This window comes from Drosophila obscura, unplaced genomic scaffold (genome assembly GCF_018151105.1).
Source record: "Drosophila obscura isolate BZ-5 IFL unplaced genomic scaffold, ASM1815110v1 contig_9, whole genome shotgun sequence".
In the NCBI taxonomy this organism is placed as follows: Eukaryota; Metazoa; Arthropoda; class Insecta; order Diptera; family Drosophilidae; genus Drosophila; species Drosophila obscura.
The window spans coordinates 1,245,737-1,259,938 of record NW_024542883.1 but is presented as its reverse complement, the minus strand read 5'-3'; the positions used below and the strand labels follow the sequence as shown (position 1 = coordinate 1,259,938).

The window sequence follows — 14,202 nt, the reverse complement described above, 5'->3', positions numbered from 1 at the left end:
GACTGAAGCATACCTCAGCCTGAAATAGGACCCTCACAGATTCTATAAAACAAGTGATTTGAATGCCGACGGCATTTACACAATATTTATATGCATAAGTAAAAATCAATGCATATGATAAAAAAGTGGTAAAAGTCAAAATACATGTATGTAAATACCAATACCCTGCATATATATATATATATAGAAAGATATACGTTAGTACATAATTTTATCGTAGTAAATAGTTTTCTGAAAAATATAAGTTTAAGCATAGTATCCAGCACTGCGGAATCGAAAAATTCCTGTCAAACTCCATATAAAAAAAACTGTGACATGAATGTTTCGTTTACGTATTCCTAGAGTGTGTATCCAGCAACACGAGCGGAATCCACAAATTTATATCGATAGTTGCCTATCGGGACCGTGTGTGGACTGAGAGAACAGCTGATACCCAGCTCAGGAATATATACTTTACTATTCTTCCTGAAGTGAATGGTGCAAGATGTAGGCAAAAACTGTCCGCAAAACCAAAAAGAGAGATGAAAATTATTCTTTTTTGTTTTGCAACAATATATGCCGCCACCAACACAATCACTTCATCATCAGAGTGCATTATTTTCCTTTTTTAATTTTAGCAGAATTTTACAGTTGCCTCTGTTTACAAAACACAGCTGATTCATCAACCCTGTTTTAGCTATGTTCCACACCCTCACGGAATAACTACCAAATTCCTTGCCGCAATTTTTCGCGGTGCTGGAGACAGGCCTTTATTGACAAAGTTGCAAAGCCGAAAGCCGCGGCATTTGCACTATAAATATGTAATTTACAAAACAAACCTGTATAAATTAGTGATATGTATGTATATGTTAATGTGCAATTTAATGTAAATGTGAAAATTTAGCGCGTCTGAGTACTAGGTTTTAAATCGTAAGAATCTTTCAATTTGCGAAAACCGGAGAATCGATGATAGTGAAAATCGACAATCTGTCTATTCAAATAATATGGCACCGAAAGCTTTATCTTTTGCATATAAAGATATACAATTTCATTAATATCTTATATGTTGGCTACTATTTTTTTGGCAATCTGATATTGTACTTTAAGTTCGATAGTTTTATAGTATGTATATTGATCGATACTTAAAAACATTAGTTCCAATTGTATATCGCAAGATTTTGTCATTTCAACTTAAAAAAATTCGTATGATTAATAAAAATGAGTGAAAAGGTTATTTGGACTATAAAAAACGGTGAATTTGATGCTGTGCAAGATGCCTTCAAAAACGATGTGTGTTCGTATGCAAACTTTGTAGGCTTTGAAACTTAATTTGATTTCATCCGTTGTTTTTTTACAGGCTCTAAAAGTAAATGAGGAGATTAAGGGAAGGTACCCAATTCATTATGCGGCTGATTTTGGACAGTTAAAGGTTCTCGAGTTCTTGATTCTAAAAGGAGCCGATGTTAATGTAAGTTATTTTTATTATATTTTCTAGAAAACAGTATACATACACACATACAGTATACACACATTATATTCAATGACCGGCAAAAGTCTATGTACGACTTTCACCCCTTACCGACGTACCGGCGACCATAACATGTTCTAAAACAATAATAATTGATCTTTGTTATTAATTTTTATATAATAATAAAAAAAATCGCTCGGGTAGAAGACTACAATTTTTTACTGAAAACTACTTTTATTTTATCGGTTACATGAATGTAACTATATTGAGTCCAAGTGCACTTTTATCAACGTTGCACAGTGGGGCCTTCGGCCATTTCAGATTGCTAAATTAATAACTTCTGAACGAATCCAGATATCTTTATAAAATAAATTGCATTTGAAAGGAAAATCCATTTAATTTATTATGCAAAATTAAATGGTGCTAAAATGTCTAGAAGCTTTACAATAAAAGTTTATTGGTCATTTTCACTACACATAATAATTTTAAATTTTATTTTTGATCTTATATAATTACAAAAATAAATAAACAAACATTTTTTATTACAAAGCTTATAAAAAAAAACAAGAAGGAATGTGTGAGTCGCTTCTGGGAACGCGATTCAGTATATACATTTTTGAGCTTATGATTTATGTAGAATTTAAAAAATTTTACATTTTACTTATTGAAATACACTTGTAGCAGTGTGATATCACATAAGTCTGGAAACAAAATTTGGTTGCTCTAGCTCTTATAGTCTCTAAAATCTAGGCGACAAACAAGACCGACAGACGGACAGACAGACTCCGCTATTGATGCTGATCAAGAATATATATACCTTATGGGGTCGGAAACGTTTCCTTCTCGTCGTTGAACACATCCACTTTTACCACACATCTAATATACCCCTCAACTTGTTTTGAGAACGGGTATAAAAAATGGTACTAAGTAATCATTTGCCTTTTAAAAAATATCTCATAAACTTAAAATTTATATTTAAGAACCATTTGCCGATCACATGTTTAAACCATACATAAAAAGTATGAAATCACTAGAATATTGACCTAATTTTCGGGTGTTTTTCAACTTTGACTTGACCTTACATGTATTTGAATATTCCTTTATCTAAGTTTAAAAGCCTTTTTTTTGCTCTTCTGAGTATTTTAGCTTCTAGGTCGATTTTGCTGACGCAACCTCGCACAGAAAATACGATTTTGTGTGGAATTTCATACCTGCGACAGCCCTTTTTTGACCATATTTAGTGCGAGATTGAGTTGGAAAAATCGATCAAGAAGCAGAACCACTGAAAACAGCAAAAATGGATTTTAACTTGGGTAAAGGAATATTCAAAGAGCATGTAAAAAAAAACTTAGGAATATTTTTTTAAGTCAAGTTCAAGTATAAAAACAACCAAAAATTAAATGGTTTGTAAAATAAGGTTTTATTTAGAACTGTCTATGCAACGATCCAGTTTTTAATTGAATATTTATAAAAATTAATACACCTAGTTAAAGATACCAAAAACAAAATCAGACCTTACACAGTTTACTTTATATTCTACCGGAAAGATGCAATATGTTAATAAAAGTTGAATACATTTTTACGCACGGAAATTTTCCACTTTGTGTGCTTGTATCTCCTAAACCAAAAGTCCGATATTCTTGAAACTTCGATTTTTGACAGGTCTGGACAGTCAAATTCATTTCTGGAGAAAGTGATTTAACTGGTGAATGCAAATAGGACATATTTGGATTGACAGACCTTGCGAAAAGTAAATAAATCCATTACCAAGAAAAATCTGATACCAACTGTAATGTATGTCGGAGGGAGCATTGTGGTTTGTGGGTGTATAGGTGCAGCTGGAGTTGTACGAATGGTCTTCATTAATGAAAAAATGAACAAGTTGCATCATTGTGCCATTAAATTTGGGCATAATCATAAGACAATCTTGTACCAGCCAAAAAAATACCCTCAAAAAACCTAACGGACTTTTTCTGATAGATTTGGGGCATTAAAATTTATGAAAGGATTATGGTTTTTGTTCTACGGCATAACTTTGTTTAAGAATTTTTGAAAACTTATTTTTTAAAGCTTTTTATACCCGTACTCAAAAAAGAGTAAAGGGGTATATTGTATTTGTGGTAAGAGTGGATGTGTGCAACGCAGAGAAGGAAACGTTTCCGACCCCATAAAGTATATATACTCCTGATCAGCATCAATAGCCGAGTCGATAAAGCCATGTCCGTCTGTCCTTCTGTCCGTCTGTCCGTCCGTCCGTCTGTCCGTCTCGATGAGCGCCTAGATCTCAGAGACTATATGAGCTAGAGAACCAAAATTTGTTTTCTAGACTCATGTGATATCACACTGCTACAAATGTATTTCAAAATTTCGCCCCGCCCACTTCCGCCCCATCTGGTTTCCACCATCATGAGTGTGGTCTGTGGCAAGCACATTTTTAAAGATACAAGAAAAAGGAAGACGCATTATCGTAGAGAATGACCATATCTACCAGATTGCCAAATCTGAATCAGATCGGATCATAATTATAGCCAGAATAAAGAAATTAATTTTCAGCTGTTTCCCCCGCCTCCTTCAGATAGAGACCCGCTACTCATTCTCTTTCTCGCTCGCACACTCTGCCTCGTTATGTACGCGTAAGCCCTCTAGCGGAGGAGATGTAGAATCTAAGTGGTACATATAGAATCTACATGTTAGATGTATAATATACATTGTAGATGTAGATAACAGATGTAGCAAAAAAATGTAATGTTTTTTTAATTCTAAAAAAATTAAGTCAAAATCATAAATGTATATACTGACTGAGTACGGGTATAAGTAGAGTCGCGTCCCCAGAAGCGACTCGCACGTTCCAAAGACAATATAAATATAAGATACATAACGCCATACGAAATTTTTGCACACGAATTTTGCATGCTGGCTCTAGAGCTGGCTCCAGGCTCACTTGAACTTTTGTAGAGAGAGAGAGAGCGCTCTAAAACCAGCCGCTCTCTGGTATGCATACAGCATACGAAGGCACACGAAGCCAAGTCGTCGTGACGACTGTATGTGTGCACATGTATACGTTTTTTACAATGCTGTCGAAATATACCCTTCACTTTATATGTGTAAGTTAATTTTGCAAGACGCTTACCACCCCAATATTAAAAAACTGTTATATTGTATATATCACCCCAACGATAATTTATTTTAAGATGGTATATTCGATAATAATGATCGGATATACATATATAAAAATACATAATATATTTAATGCATGACTTCACATTGGAGTAATTGTCATTAGGGTATTCAGCGAGCGACGTATTCAACGACGGTAAATAAATTCGTTTCTCAACTCATAAAAAGGTATTCGTCTCGAAAATCGTCCGCTTCGCACAAGTAGGCACACACACGCACTTGCTGGTTCTGTGTGTACTCACACATTCAAGCGGGATTCGCGAGATGGCGCGAATTTCGTCGCATGATGAAAAATTGGCTTGCATATGGCAATTGAAATATGAGCGTTACGCATCTTATACTTATATTGTCTTTGCACGTTCCTTCTCGTTTTAGATGTAGCGCATAATTTTTTAACATAACTTAAGTGTCTGACATCTGGTTGTAATGAACTTTGCCATTCTGAAAAGCTAATTGTCATGGCAAGTGATTAAAATGTTTCTATGGGAATTGAAAAAATGAAAAATTCCTTCGGTCGATTGCTTGATCGGTGCTTTGTCTCGTTGCTAACCCCATCCCTTCCGCTCACTATACCTAAAGACTCCTACCATCCTACATTCGAAGTGTCGGTCGATATTGTGCCTATCCTGTTGCAGGATACGATTTTCACAGGACCCTAAACAGTTTTACAGCTTCGAAAGAAACATATTTCTCAATATGTCAGCAAACAATGATCGGTCAGCTGATTCCATACAGTTTACCAAGGTCGAACTCCATTTTCAGCCTCTTTTTAAATGAAAACTCACTGCTTCATGATCTTTGACTAGTTAAGCCGGTGTATTCACCAAGTCCTGACGGATTTTCCGGCTGAGTACTCAGGTACTGTGCCGACGCTCTGTGTGAACCCCTGCTTAAACTATTCACTATATCCATTAATTCTTCATGCTTCCCCCCAATCTGGAAGGAATCTATTATTATTCCGCTACATTAAAATAGAGGTGTATCCAAGTTATCCGCTATTCCTAAAATGTTTGAAAAAATTTTAACTCCCAGTACAAAGTACACCAGGACCGTATAGAATCAGTCCAGAAAAGCTTTGTACTTTTTGCTCTGCGTGGCCTTAACTGGAATGCTGGTGCGAGACTGCCATCTTACCTACGAATATAGATTTTATTCGTAGAAAAATTAGTGTGATTTTTATGCACAACCTGATCAAGGGTGACGTAGATAGCCCTGACTTTTTGAGCCGCATAAACTTCACGATTCCTATTAGATCTACAGGAAACTTTATTCCTTTGTTCCTTCCACTTTATAGGTCAAAATTTTTCTTGCATGAACCATTTATGGTCCTATCCTCGGACTTCAATTCTCTTTACCATATAATATCCACCACTAATTCCCTTCCTCTTCTTAAATCCCTAACACTAATATACCTTGATGGTGCAGTAATTGCATATCAACGCCCAGACAAAACCCCGCAAAACCGAAAAGAGGTTGCAAAAGGCATTTTCTTAGTGAGCGCTTTGAATAATTTAAATACGATTCTGATAGAGAATTTTCTAACGATTTCGAAAATGGAAACATTCAGAAAATCGGTCTTTTAGTTTCGGAGATACGAGCAAAGTTGACCATTTTTTCAGTGAGCAGCATTTGCTCAATTTTCAGGCTAAGTCAAATAAAAATTAACTGTGGCATGTATGGTTATTGTTTTGGTATATATTTTTAGATGTACTATATTTATTGGTAAAATTTTTCTCTTAAGGAAATTTTATTTTTCAAAATATCTATTTTGTTGTTGTGTGTGTTTCAACTTATATAAAAAATACTATTCAAAACTACCCTCACGTTATATTTTATATTATTTTCGTTGAATATTTCTTAATCTACACTTATGGACAAAATAATAGGTGTGTTTTTTTTTTTTTTTCAACATTAAATTTCTGATTCATATCTTCTCTAATCTCAGCAAATCAAAGTTTTTTCAAATCTTATTATAATTGTCTTTGAAGAAAAACTAAAAACAGTTTCACAGAACCTTTGATTTGATCATTGAGTTAGCCAAAATTGACGGATTTAAGGAAATATTTAATTTTCTTGTAAATGAAAGCGTCAGTGAAACTGTTTTTACTTTTTCTTTATAGACAATTAATATAAGATTTGAAAAAACTTTGATTTGTTGAGATTAGAGAAGATATGAACAAGAAACTAAAAGTTGCAAAAGAAACGAGAAGGAACGTGCGAGTCGCTTCTGGGGACGCGACTCTACTTATACCCGTACTCAGTCAGTATATACATTTTTGAGCATATGATTTTTTAGAGTTTTAGAATTAAAAAAAAACGAGAAGGAACGTGTGAGTCGCTTCTGGGGACGCGACTCTACTTATACCCGTACTCAGTCAGGATATACATTTTTGAGCTTATGATTTTTTAGAATTTAAAAAAACATTTACATTTTTTGCTACATTTTTTGCTCTGTTATCTACATCTACAATTTTGTTAGATTAGAGAAGATATGAATAAGATACTAAAAGTTAAAAAAGAAAAAAAGTACACCTATTATTTTGTCCATATGTGTACGTATATGGGTCCCTATGTGCGCCGGTTGCGCAGCAGGTCGGTATAGACCGATTTGGGTCGCAACCTCGCACAAAAAATATCAAAACAGCTCTGCCGCAGAACAAAACCTAAGAACCAAAATATGTAAAATTTTTGTAAAATTTAATGAATGTACAAAATAGATACAAAAGTATTATCTATTGTAAAATTGACAACTAAAAATGTTTTATCGACAAAAAAGATATATAACATAGGAAAATATGCACTGGCAACTAAGTTCTACTTAGACAAATTATTGTAAAGCTTCTAGACGGCGTGGAACCAGGTTCATTTGCAGACTACATTTGGGACGATTTTTTGTTCAAATGCAGTTTATTTCATGAATTTCTAAATTCGTTCAAAAGTTATTAATTTAGCAAGCTTAAATGGCCGAAGTCCCCACTTTTCCCAGTAGCCTTTGAATCATAATCAGATTTTCATAACTGCATTAAAATTTTTGAAATTTCTAAAAAATGATCGATCAGATCCGTATAAAGCTATTAAATCTGAAGCGCACATATCTCCACCTGCTAAATGTATGGGATGATATATGGGGTGCGGAGATACGTCGTAACGACCTTTTGAATTTATCAAGATGGAAACAAATAACCCATAATGATCTAGAAAATGTAGTTTCTTTAAGGCCCAAATAAAAATTTAAATTTAATTACGAGGGCGATTTCAAATCGAATTGTACATAGCACTTAAATAAAAACTTGTATGAGCGGGAAATAAATATAAACAAATTTTCTGTTTTAATTTTATATTTATATAATTAAAAATGTATTTTTTTATATCCTAATATATTTAATAAATTGATTTCTTAAGGCCCCAATTTAACCTCACCAAAATAATACTAGGCCTAATCCACCCATTAATATTTTATTCGATTATTATTTTTTATCAGCTAATTGCCGAAAAAGTTTCAGTCGGTTTTGTCAACCGTGATAATTTTGGCGGGAGTTTAAGCATAGTCACTTTTGCATTTGTTTTTGTGCTGATTAATAGGCTCTGCACACTGAGCATCCCAGTGGAACGGTGGGAATTTTTGAAAGATGTGAAACACCGATTCACACTGGCACCAACCACCATCCACCATCTATGAAAAAACAGCGGGATGGGCATAAAATAACTAAGAATGGATACAAATTTGGAAATTGTGTTGGCTTATTATACCCGTACTCAAAAAAGAGTTAAGGGGTATATTAGATTTGTGGTAAAAGTGGATGTGTGCAACGCAGAGAAGGAAACGTTTCCGACCCCATAAAGTATATATATTCTTTATCAGCATCAATAGCCGAGTCGATATAGCTATGTTCGTCTGTCCGTCCGTCCGTCCGTCCGTCCGTCTGTCCGTCTCGATGAGCGCCTGGATCTCAGAGACTATAAGAGCTAGAGAAACCAAATTTGGTTTCCAGACTCATGTGATATCACACTGCTACATGTGTATTTCAAAATTTCGCCCCGCCCCCACAAAGGACGAAAATCTGTGCCAGGCACAATTTTAAAGATACGATAAAACTAAAAATGCAGTATCGTAGAGAATACACATATCTACCAGACTGCCGAATCTGAATCAGATCGGATCAAAATTATAGCCAAAATGAAGAAATTAATTTTCTGTTGCTTCCTCTGCCTCCCCCTGCCAATGACCCGGTACCTATCTCTTTCTCGCTCGCACACTCTGCCGCGTTCGGTGCGCGAGCAACCCCTAGCGTAGGAGATGTAGAATCTAAATGGAACATGTACAATCTAAAATTTAGATTCTAAATGTTAGATGTAGAATCTACATTGTAGATGTAGATGTAGATAGCAGATGTAGCAAAAAAATGTAAAATGTAAAATTTTTTTTAAAATTTAAAATTCTAAAAAATCATATGCTCAAAAATGTATATACTGACTGAGTACGGGTATAAGTAGAGTCGCGTCCCCAGAAGCGACTCGCACGTTCCTTCTCGTTTTTCTTAAGTTAATAATGTTAAAAATGAATTAATGAGTCAAAAATTAATTAATTCGACGTGGCCTGGCGTAGATACATACATATATACAAGAATGATTCCAGCCGCTATCATTGACGGGGCATTCTCCATATAAACATGGGATTTATGGGGGGACCCGTATCGTAGAAAATGACCATATCTATAAGAATCTGCCGAATCTGGTACAGATCGGGTCATTAATATAGCCACAATGAAGAAATATATATTCAGTTGATAACCCCAACCCTTTCAGCGCTGCTACTTATTCTCTTTCTCGCTGGCACACTCTCTGCCCTGTGCAACGCGCGACCGTTCGCAGACAAGATGTAGAATCTACGTTGTAGATGTAGAATATACATTTCAGATGTAGACATAGATGCCAGATGTCGCAAAAAAATGTAATATGTAAAATTTTTTTAAATTCCACATAAATCATAAGCTCACAAATTTATATATTGACTGAGTACGATTATAAAATTAGACTCGAGTCCAAAGAAGTGACTTACACGTTCTTTCTCGTTTTCTTTTGCAATTAATATTCGTTTTGTTGTATAAAAAGCCGTTTACTTTTAATTTTGGGGAGTAATATGTTGCCGTTTTAAAAACAGAAAAGTCTTGCGTTTTACGAATGTGAGTGGGCACTTAATAAATTTTTTAAACTTTTAAATAACAATTTTGGAATAATTGCATTTTTTATTTTAAAACTTATACCAGTTACGGTCCCTGCTAAATGTGGGAAATTATAATTTTCCAGTGTTTATTAATATTTGAAATGTTTCAAAGTGTTAAAATTGGTGCTTAAATAAGTTAGTAAACGTATTGGGTGGACAACTGTATTCTTTACTTCTTTACTCAACGACACGAACGACCCCGCTCGCAACGACGCTCAGTAAGGCTATCGATAGCCGTATTGCTTTCACCGCTTCTAGAGTGTCCTTTTTGTGATTGCCCACCATATTCGAATCCCATATATATATCCGTGTTGGTTACGTTTTTGACCATATAAAGTTTATTTATATTTAAGCCGAGCCGATATAGCCGTGTCCGTCAAAAGCAACTACTTTTGGATGCAGACTCCTTTGATATATGTGAAACTGAATCACAATTCTTTCAAAATTTGTAGACGGGTTTGGCGGCTACCACCCTCAAATCCATTATTTTAAAAATACGAGATAACCGAAACGGCATAATCATAGAGGATACTAATAGATTGCAAAAAAAGTTTGATCAATATTTTAGACCGAATAAAGAAAACAAGTAGAAAGGCAACTGGCTCTTTAAACACCTGTCTTTCGAACACATATACAAATGCGAAAAAAATAAAAGCACCACTACAATTTGTTCTTGATTTGTTAGCTTACTCTTGCGATTTTTTTAAATTTAAATTTTTGTATATTGCTTGGTATTCCCCCCCCCAAAAAAATAGCGAAAAAAATAGCACCATAAGCCATTTTTTTGGTGAATTCGCGGAATCTCCTTATCATAAAAGTTAAAAAAAAATAATTACAATGGGACGTGGAAAGCACTGCACTGCTGACAAGCGCGATCTTATCAAAAAATTGATATTGGATGGAAAAACTTACAGAGAAGTTGGTCGATTGGTAGATGTTCCAATAAAATGATTAAAAACCTCTTAAACTATGAAGAAAATACTGAAACACGCGGGCGAAAACGATCTATGACCCCTCTTCATGTCAAAAGACTGATTCTTCAGAGAAAAAAGGATCCCTTCAAGCCTGCTACTGAGCTTAAAAAAGAGATTAAAATAAATGTGACGGACTAAACAGTTCGCAGATATCTTAGGAAATATAACCTTAAAGCCTGCAGCCCAAGAAAGGTACCACTTTTAAAGGCGACACATATAATTAAGCGCATGAAGTTTGCCAGCGATCATGCAAATTGGACATCCCAAAATTAGAGAAATATTTTATGGTCAGATGAGTGCAAAGTGGTTATGTCTGGTGGAAAGGGATCTCGATCATACGTTAGACGTCCAAAGAATACTGAATACAAACCCCAGTACACCACAAAAACTATTAAGCATGGAGGGTGTAGTGTAATGGTATGGGCCTGCTTCTCCTACTATGGAGTAGGTCCAATACATTGGACAAAACCCATCATGGATCAGCACGTGTACGTGAATATCATGGAGACAGTAATGCTACCCTTTGCAGAATATGAAGTGCGCTCGTATGGTCTTTCAACAGGACAATGACCCCAAACACACCAGCAAGAAAGCAAAGGAATGGTTCAGGGCAAACTCTGTTAACGTTAACGTAGCCTGACCCGAATCCCATCGAAAATCTGTGGTCCGACGTCAAGAAGGCAGTTGCTGCTTCCAAGCCAACCACTATCCGATCACTTTGGGAAGAAATTAAAGAGTCCTGGTCCAAAATTTCCCTACAACGATGCCAGACTTTAGTTGATTGCATGCCAAGACGCTGCGAAGCTGTTATTGACAGTAAAGGACACTGTACTAAATATTAAATTATGCATATAGATTTAGTATTAATATGTAGTTAAAAATGGTTAACTAATGAATTCGTTACAAATTCCTTATTTTTTAAATTTTAAATTCATTTTTGAAAAGTGGTGCTTTTTTTTTTGCCTAGTTTTATGAATTTTAATAAAGTACCTTAAATGTCTTAAAAACGTTACAAAAAAAATATGATTTTTTTTTGTATTCTCAGGTTTGTTAGAGTCTCCCATTGCTTAAAATTTCCTTAAAGCTAAAAATGTGAGTTTGGCAATTATTTAAAAATTGCTTGTCGTGGTGGTGCGATTATTTTTTTCACAGCTGTATGTATGCATAGCATATGCAGATCAAGATCGCTAGACATATTAATTTCGTCCTTAACCCCGGATACGTGTATACTTATCTGTAGGTGATATGAAGGTTCTGTTCTAAAAACTATGTATTTATGTATTTAGTTCTAGAAGATAGGATCACTTTCTTGTAATTAATGATTTAAAGCTATCCTTATATACTTTAACATAGAAAAAGGATAAACATGGCATAACACCGCTTCTTGCAGCTATTTGGGAGGGACACACGAGCTGCGTAGAATTTCTTTTGAAAAAGGTTTGGATTAATAATAAGGATCTGCAAATTTGTGTTCTACAAAATGTTTTGAAATTTAATTTTTAATATCTTACAGGGAGCAAACAAAAGCGACTCTACTCCAGATGGACAAAGTTATATTGAAGCAGCAGAGAGCGACGAAATCAAGAAGCTTCTTACATAAATTATAAAATAAATATGACGCTTAGTACTTTAAGTTTTGGAATTGAAATACAGATTAGTATAAATTCTAGTTCTTATGCCTCTTCTCGGGTTTGCTCAAAGTGAGGAAACCACAACTTTATGCCAACGTATTAACAAGTGTACAACTACCGAAAAATTAACTTCCCTGGTACCATTTTTTGCCTGATGATTTTTTACAATCTTAAACTAATGTGGAATACTCCCTTTTGAGTAACTTGAATTTAGTGGACTGTGTTTATTTTTTTTCTTGTTCGGCTCGTTGTTTTTTCGGTACTGAATAATGCCGTCGCAACGGCAAACCAATACAGAAGTTTTTCGTCTCTTCCATCCTATCCTAGTTTTCCTTTTTTCTTCGATCTCAGTATCCGGTGTGTAGTGGAGCTGCAAAAACATCGAGTCAGTATCGACAGTATCGATGGCAACATCATTGATTCGACTATCGAGGTTTTTTTCCGATAGTTCGATAGTGGTAAAAGTGAGCTTTAGATGCAAAGCCGACATTCAAAAATCTTAACTAAGAACGAATGGATTTTGTATATATGGGCAGTTCCGCCAAAAGGTCCACCAGGCCAAAAATCATAAAAAGTCAATAAAAACCGATTTCCATATAATTTTTTCCGGATATTTTTTTCTAAATTTATTGAAAGGTAACTTATTTACTTAATTGACATATAATTTCATTAACTTTCATCCTTAAACCTATGAAAATAAGCAAAAGTTCACGTTTTTGGTATTTTCTGGTATTTTTATAGACATGTTTTCTTTTACTATTATCTCCTAGGAAGAAGATGATTCTTAATAAAAGTTTCTCCTTAAATTCTTTCTAACATATTAAACTACCTAAAACAATTATCAGAACTTTTGTCCAACCTCGGCTAACAGTATATTTTAAGGCTTTTATAATCGCGGAATTTGGTAACGTAACGCCAGTAACGTTCGCCAGATGCCTCCGCGGATTTTTAACAAAAAAACAGGAAAAGTTTTTACATTTAATAAGTTTGAAAATTAACTCTCAGTACTTCATTTATTACCACAAAAAATGTTATACAAATAGCCCTATCCAATTCGCAGAGTTTTGTCATTGTGTACCCCAACCTCGAAAACCACTTCTGTTTTATGTAACGCACTTTTAGGTCATACTTTGGCTTATATCTTTAAAACTGTACGCTCGATTATATTCACTTTTCTGGTGAATATAGGTCTAACTAAATTATATTCAACGAGGATAACCTTTTTACCAAATTTCAGCTTTTTGACTATTTTTTTCAACATTTTGTCGTACGAATGTAACGTAACGCCAGATAGGAACTGCCCATATATGCCAGATAATGTTTTTTTTTTTAAAGGCCTGTCTCCAGCACCGCGGAAAATTCCTGCCAGGAATTTACTAGTTATTCCGTGAGGGTATGGAACATAGCTAAAACAGGAAGGATGAATCAGCTGTGTTTTGTAAACGGAGCCAATTGTGAAATTTAACTGAAATTAAAAAAGGAAAAAAATGCACTTTGACGTAGAAGTGATTGTGTTGGTGGCGGCATATATTGTTGCAAAACAAAAAAGAATAATTTGCATCTCCCTTTTTGGTTTTGCGCACAGTGTTTGCCTACATCTTGCACCATTCACTCCAGGAAGAATTGTAAAGTATATATTCCTGAGCTGTGCATCAGTTGTTCTCGCAGTCCACACACGGTCCCGATTGGCAACTATCGCACGTGGTGGAATGAATACCTATTAGATGCCATCATCCGCCAGGGTATGAG

General features: G+C 34.8%; 1 protein-coding gene across 3 annotated transcripts; it reads left to right on the top strand.

Annotated features, from left to right (window-relative positions):
- The first annotated feature begins 1,121 nt into the window (after positions 1–1,121).
- Positions 1,122–12,491, top strand: LOC111078936 (myotrophin). Of its 3 annotated transcripts, none has more exons than XM_022373886.2 (4): positions 1,130–1,269; positions 1,337–1,447; positions 12,176–12,259; positions 12,336–12,491. In XM_022373886.2, the coding sequence occupies exons 1-4, from the start codon at positions 1,198–1,200 to the stop codon at positions 12,420–12,422; spliced, it is 354 nt and encodes a 117-aa protein (XP_022229578.1). In that variant the 5' UTR covers positions 1,130–1,197; the 3' UTR covers positions 12,423–12,491. The 3 variants fall into 3 exon arrangements, with proteins under 3 accessions (XP_022229580.1, XP_022229578.1, XP_022229579.1); XM_022373887.2 differs by having other exon boundaries at positions 1,194–1,273; XM_022373888.2 differs by lacking the exons at positions 12,176–12,259; positions 12,336–12,491 and adding an exon at positions 1,475–1,603 and having other exon boundaries at positions 1,122–1,269; positions 1,337–1,408.
- The last annotated feature ends 1,711 nt before the right edge of the window (positions 12,492–14,202 follow it).